Raw genomic sequence first — 7,442 nt, forward strand, 5'->3', positions numbered from 1 at the left:
GGTCTTTTCTAGGGCAAAAAGACCGCACCATTCCAACCCTGTCAGTATGTAATTACCACTCGAGGAAGAACAAGCTCCTGCACCAAGGTGCGCAGGATGTAATGTTTTTCTTTCCCTTGGAATCGACTGTGCAAGAGTAACAAGTGTATGTGTGTGTGTGTGATTTTAGGCAAAAACATATAGAACTCTCGTTTTGGCTGTGCAAAAAGTGAACCGCATTGACCGCGATGAATCATATTACGAAGTTTTGGCCCCTTTCTGACATTTATCTGGACCGAAACAGTTCCAGTTTAGCGTTAAGCAGTAAACCATTGTACCGGCTGGCAGTGGAAGCTCTCGCGAGAAATTTCTCCAACAATCCACGATGTCCAAAGTACAGGGCAGCTGTTGCGGAGCTGCCGCTCGGCACACGGCTGGATCTGTTAGCTGAAATGTGTGACTACCCAAGTTTGGTGGAAGTTCAGTGGGAGATACTTTCCGATCCGCTTCTAGTCAGTGATTTCATCAAGTACCTGTCCGCTGATCTGACGCCGCTCGTTCAATGTCTGCAGTGGCTACAAAGTGTCAAAAAACCCGTACCGTTTCAGCTGTTTCGTCAGTACAAGAAGCTAATCGAGGAAAAGAAATGGAAGGATGTTCCGGTCCGTTTCGATTATCGCTGTGGATTACGAATTGGAACCTTCCTGACAGAGACTGGATGGACCATGGAAGCGATCGACATACTACAACTTGCTCACCAACATGCAAGATGTGGTACGGCAGAGGAACTAACCGTATTGCGACAGCTTATGCGTGCTCAAACACTTACCGGGAAACTGATCAACGCAATGCAAACTTATGATCGAATGAAAATATTGTTAAGTGGAATAACTCAGCAAATGGAATCTTCCCAACAGCTACCCAACAATCTAAACGAAGGGCAGAGTTTGCAAGATCTGAAAGTCGCCGTATTCCACTCATTTTCGCTCTACCATTTTGAGGAACAAAGTTTTGATCTCAGCTATGCGTACGGTATGCATTCGCTTACCTCAATCAGTGAACGATCACCCAGCCGACTAGTTATTGATGTCCTTCGGCAGCTTGTCCGGGCTTGCCTTGGCCGGCGGATGCATGCCAAAGCCGCATTCATTCTCAAACATGCGATCGGTTTAGTGGTGCAGCATTGCGGGCGTTTCAGTCCCCTGTACGCTGAAACATTGGAAGATCTGGCCATTCTGCTGCTCGTCTGCAATCATGTCAGCGAAAGTGTAGACGTGTACGAGGAAGCACAGCAAATTTACATGCAGCGGTACGGTTCGCGAAATCTGATGCTTTCGCTTGCCCAGGGCAATCTAGCGTACGGATTATGTCTGCAAGCTTACGTTACTGGGCATCGCGATCGTGCGCTGCAGCATGTTGAAAAGTCTATCGGCAATTATAAACGCATCTGGCCACCGGAACATCGTATGCTGGCGCAGGCATTTCGATTGCGTGCTACAATGGAGTTGTTCATATACCCAACTAGAACCGAAGAGCAAAATGGCTTGCTGCAAGACGAGTCATTTAATCATCAGGATATTGAACCATTGTCTGTTGGCGAGATAACTGGGCGAATTCGTCTTATAACAGAATGGGAGAAAAGAAAGGATACAAAATAATCCGTGAAAATTACTTGTAAATTGTTTAAGAGAAAGATAGAAGGATAAAAGTATAGAAATGACTGTAATAAATGTAGAACTTGAAACCTAAGATATTTGAAAATGTTACCATATGTATTAATAAAAAGCCATGTAAATCACCGTATTATGTTTGCTTTATCCTAAGAAGATCTGATTAACTAAGAGCAAGATTTTTGTTAAATAAAAGAAAGAGAAAAAGGAGCCGTAAATTGATAACAATTTAAACTTGAGTCTTAAATCATCCGATTTAGTTTATATTTTGGATGAGAAATTTGATGCTTGTAAGGGAAACGTCTACTATAAGAAATTGTTTTGACGGGTGAATTTCAAAAATATTTATTTATTTATTTAATTATTTACAATTGATCATTACGGAAGAATGCCGCATTATTAACACCGCTTGTGATGACTAAATTATATGAACATAAAGATAAGTCATTTGCTCCTTATTCTTTGCCTTTTTACTATTGTTGTGGCTATAGCGAATGCTAGTTGATTGATGCCGGTTTCTGATGTTTTGGCTATTATCGTCTTTTTTCGGGCCTGAAACAGCTCTGTGTGGTCATCATCGGATCCAAGATTGATCGGCAGGCGGTTCCGGTTATATATAACGTAGAAAGGAGGCAGGCTTTTTCCACATTAATATTATACAAGTGGAAAACGGATAAGGATAGGTAGGATACAATGTTTCTCCGGTCACAGGGCACAGGACAAGTGTCTCCATGTTTAAGACAATCGTCGATTTTGACAGAACAAGCAATCCAAACAGAACTTCTTATTACTGTTCAATCCTAAATCGCTCACTGTTCCAAACATTGAACTGAGAAGCACTGTTATGATGACGTGGAATTATAGGACAAGACCGTTGTCTCTGGCGAATCGATATATGATCCTCGCGAAAGTGAGGTCCCTGGTAGCCACCCTATTGACAAAATTGCCTTGATAGCCACGGCTAAGGTTCGTTTCAATACAAATTTGCCTTAGTAGTGCCTTAGTTATGCCGATATGGTCGACTGCGCTCAACATGGAGGGGGTTTCAAATCCCACGCAGGACCACAGAAAGAGATCCACATTGTGGAATCCATCACCACAGCTACACACTATTGTCTGAGCCACAGTTATACGCTGTAGACACTTGTGCGGAGGGATCGAGAAAATTTCAAAATGATTTCATATCAATATTTTGAGCTTGGCCGTTGTAATATTTCAAGAGTCAGACTGTCTTTTAATACCTTTATTTTTCTGTAAGTCATTTCCTGCCGCCGGGTAACATATAAAATGTTAATACCATTGCAAAAGTTCTTCCGCTTTATGATTGTGTTGCTGGATCATAAATCTCACCTTCAAATCATCCCACCTCCCCCCATTCACTGGGGTCCCTTCATTCCAACAATCACATACTTTCACACATACACACACACACACACTGGCACGTAGGACGTGTGTACATTAGAAGCGAGATTTTCCATTTAATTACTTAAACATGCAGCCTTGCGCTAGAGCCACCCGGGTGCGGTCGACCGCAAAGCATTTGAAGGCGCTTTTGCGCGTACTTTGCTGCCACTTATTTTGCTGCTTCTCGCCGCAAACTTATCCGCTTATTTCGTTTCGCTGCACTCCGTGCGGCAGCTCCCTAAATAAGCATACGTTGGCCTAATGCCAGTGGCGCCAGTCACACCCGCCGGGCAGGAGCGATAGAAATGCATGCCGAATGGGAAGCTCACGCCAAACTGCATGTGATGTGGGGTGATTTTTCCTAGGAAACTGTTAAGCAAACTTGAAAACCAGCACACAAAAATGAGATGTTCCTGTGGGGTAATCAAAAAAAAGGAAGCCTCCTGCCACTGCTGTATCTCTTAATTTGATGAGTTGCGATGAGTTTTTGGGAGCATTTTTTGGATGTTGCGGTTTTCCGGTTCAGATAGAACTTGTTTGCATATTGTTCTCCTTATCACGTAACATTAGCAGCAGAAGTACGTAACGTTTCGTTATCTGTTCTGTAAAGGTACTGGTCATTATGTTTGTATGCTGTGGTGAAAATGTTATGATATGAAGTTTTGGGCATGAACTAAGAGTAGAAGCGGTGATATTAGCATTGCTGCTTCGAGCAGTAACCAGAGAAATCCTTTTTAACGATTTTGGCTCCCTGAAGTTCTCTGAGGTGCCGTTCGACGCATCGCAGCGTTTTCAAACGAAATGCTGTTTGCGGTTCCCAGAACATCCAAACTTCAGACCAGAGTGTACTTGTTGAGGCATACTCGTGCTCGTGCAACCTCTCGCAACCAGTGTTTCAATGCAACGAGTCCTGTTTTATAAACGCACTCCATTCCGCCAACAGGTGCCCTGCTGTGATTGACATTTGTGGTAATGAAAATAAATCAAATTATACTTAATAACAGTACACACTCGCGCACAAACCCGCACGCGGCCGGGATGTGGATGAGTCGGGCAGCAAAACTTTCCCGCAAAGGACACGTGACTCGTGGAATTTCGGGGAGGTAAGGTTTGCTGACACCCAACACTTTCTATTTGTGCCAATCATTTTTCCACCATTCGCTCAAGAAGTGCGCGAGTAAAGGTACAGCTTTAGTCGTTGATTTTTCTTCCCCACGATGTGCTGTGCTGCGGCCACGAGGTCTGTTGAAAGTAGTGTAAAAACAGGTCAACCAAGCCAGAGCTGTTGACAGGTTGCTTCGTTAGACGGTTAGTTAGCTTGTTGCATTGAACGATGAATAACAAGCAAATGAATGTTCCCGCTCGTGGCGGGAGGTCTCATGGTGACTAGGTAGCGAATGGGCTGGGTTAAGGATCTGCACACGTCACACCGTGAGATGGATGGGGAACCGGATCCAGGAATAAATTCCATCGGACAATGCGATGCAATGGGTGAGAGATAAGATAGGAGGAAAGGTCCTGGACATTAAAAGAAGAATCTCATTCGATTGTGTTGAAAATATGCGAGATGAAAGCAGAGAATGGTTCAAATAACTATGCTTTGATTTAGGATAAGAAAAGGGACACTCCGGATTAGACTGAACTTTAAAGCTTACCCTAAGACGTTCCACTTCAAATAAACTTCGTGCAATCCTTTGTTTACTAGCACCAAAACCCATGCATCCCACCTGCATCAAGACGTTTTACAAAGTTGTAAATCAATCTACTTTGTCACGTGCAGTTCAGCTTCCTTTTTGCAATTGAACCGAACGACTTAAACTCCTAACCAGTGCTAAGCTCACCTCGATCGATTGATAAATTGATAAGCAGCAACAGGCGACGCGTGGGAATGTAAATGCCACCAGATGTGCATATTTGTACGGCCATCGTCCATCCACTTTGCATTCGGTAAACGGGAATGCCAATGCGAGACTTTGGCAGGCACGAACGGCATCTTTAAAATCCCCTTCCAGTGTTCCGTTGCAATTTGCATCCGGATGTGGATTGCATTGTCCCATTTATTTTATTGCATCGTGATCCAATGGTTCCCTTTGCATTCGAACATTCCAGCTTAAAGAAATCAATTCATGTCTTTATCTTAATTCGATTCGAAACACCCACCCCCGTACCCACACATCCGAATGTTCCGATACGAGTGTGGAATGTTCCAATGCTGAACGTGGGGACTAAGCAACCACCAACGTTCCATGGTTTCTAGCTCCGAACGGACCGCACCACATTCGGCCGTGAAGGTACGTTTCGGTTCTGCTGGTGGAAGTTTTTTCCCCGGATGAAGTGTGCAAGAGCACACCGTGTTGTTGTCATGCTTGTCCTAGTTATTCGCTGGTTGGTCGGCATCTTAAGACGACCCGTATCGGATGGTTGGGTATCTCGGTATCGTCGCACCACTCATGCCCCTGCATATGTTGACACTGGTGCACCGAACCACAACAAAAGCGAGGGATGACGCAAACGACACTGAGGGTGCCAGTTGGATCGGATGCACGTGAGATGCATCCGACGTAGAAATAAACGATAGCGATAAGGTGGAATAAATTTTATCCAATTCCTCTCCCTCTCTCGCTCGCCTTTAACCCTATCTGTTTCTCTCTCAGATGCTCTTTTTAGAAGGAGAGGAAATGTCAGATTTTATTGTCCCACGTCGTAAATGGACGCCAGTGCTTTGGTATTTGGAAAGGCTACGTGGTTTCGTGGAAGGAAAATCTTAGACCAGCGATTGGATCATGATATCGTTGCCGTGGGAGCAGAACTGAGCCCAACTTCCGGCCAGTCGATGCTGTACGTTTAGGAGTGCGCTGTCTTAGATGTTGTGCGAGAGTAAATCTTTACCATCTTGAAGGCAGTAGCTGCACGCGCATGGTTCTGTATGCTCGTTCTCCTCCCAATTAAGCGAGACTCTATGATAGAGAGTGTGTAAGGAAGACAGTATGAAGACGAAGGTTTGCTGCAAGCCACGTTCAAGAGGAACTTCATCATACACACCCGAGAAGCGATGGTGGTTGTTGGTGTAATCAGGACGTGTCCGTACGTAGACATCCGGGGACTTCCGGGACTCCAGGAGTGCCTGGGCGCACCGGAAGAGCAAACAACCGTTTGTGTACAGCGAAGGAAACTTGTGGGTCTTGTTAATTATGGTTATCTTGGTGTGCTTCGGGGGGTCTCGAGTGCAACACAAGCCATTATCTCGCCTTCTGTTTGCCAGCTTTGAAGCATTTTCCTCCACATTGGAGACTATGGTTGCACACTCTGCCGTGGACGTGTGCAGAGGTCGTTTCGGTTGATAACAATTTTGATAAAATCCTCCCCCAAGTCCCAAAAACCGAGGCGTCGACATTTACGTCCGCAAAACGTTATGAAGGTGACTTGCAGGTGCTTCTATTTAAAGAGACGATAAATTGTCGACGTACTGACTTTCCACGAAGATGGGGCTTTTCAAGTGTGTGGCTGCAAAGCGGAAGAGATGTCATACCCGCTTCGATTTTACACGAACCAGATGGTGTGTGTGTGTTTGTGTACGCGAGTTTATGTACATCCATTGGTTTGAATCAAGTTGATTGCATGCTTGAAAGCTACTAAAGCGCTTCCCGCTAATTGCGTGTCAAGTGTGAGAGGTATTCGTCTAACGTTTCACTGTTCATGCCAACCGCTGAACAAAAATACTTCCATAGCATCGCGTTTTAGAGGCAGAATTGTCTGCAAAAAAAAAAAAAATAACCTCTCGAACCACTAAAGAGCTTGTGGCGTTTGGTTAACCATTCTGTTCACTTTACGATGTTTGAAGTCGAGCTACTAGGTTTCAAGTTTTCCTTCCAGAAGTGTTGATAGAAATGTAAAATCTTCCATTATCTCCAGAAGCAGCTTGTGTTGCATTTTCGGTAATGCGGCTTTCGTTACTTTAATCTACATTTTTACCTACCATGAAGTAATTTGGCATACAAAACCAGTGTTATTTCATTTGGCGTACAGTCATGTTTTCCAAGGCTGCTGCAAGATACGGTTGCTTAAGTAGACGGGCTTTCGTTAAGCGGAGGTAAACCTAGATTTCTAATGTCTGTCGAGCACGGGAACAAAACATGTCTCGGAATTTTACTTCAAATATTGCTGCTAAACACGCACACAAATTGTGCTATCTGTGTAAAAGTTTAAATTTATTTTATTTGCGCTGGTGAGGTCGAGAGTGTGAAGCTTTGCTTGGTTTGCTTTATAATTTATTTCATTCAGAAATAGTTTTAGTCTAAATTGCTCTTAACGAAAGTAGCTAATAATTTCTCTGCTGGTCGATCATCGCCCAAGATTTGATGGGGCGAAGATTCTTTTCATAAATATCGT

At 44.0% G+C, this 7,442-nt stretch overlaps 1 protein-coding gene across 1 annotated transcript; it reads left to right on the forward strand.

The window, feature by feature from the left end:
• The first annotated feature begins 227 nt into the window (after positions 1-227).
• Positions 228-1,637, forward strand: LOC126567440 (amyloid protein-binding protein 2-like). The gene has a single exon (XM_050223660.1). It carries the CDS (start codon positions 228-230, stop codon positions 1,635-1,637), a length of 1,410 nt encoding a protein of 469 aa, XP_050079617.1.
• The last annotated feature ends 5,805 nt before the right edge of the window (positions 1,638-7,442 follow it).

Source organism: Anopheles maculipalpis, chromosome 2RL (genome assembly GCF_943734695.1).
Source record: "Anopheles maculipalpis chromosome 2RL, idAnoMacuDA_375_x, whole genome shotgun sequence".
In the NCBI taxonomy this organism is placed as follows: Eukaryota; Metazoa; Arthropoda; class Insecta; order Diptera; family Culicidae; genus Anopheles; species Anopheles maculipalpis.

Bases quoted from the DNA above. Each gene is read 5' to 3' on its own strand.
- LOC126567440 (XM_050223660.1), top strand. From the start codon at position 228: ATGAATCATATTACGAAGTTTTGGCCCCTTTCTGACATTTATCTGGAC.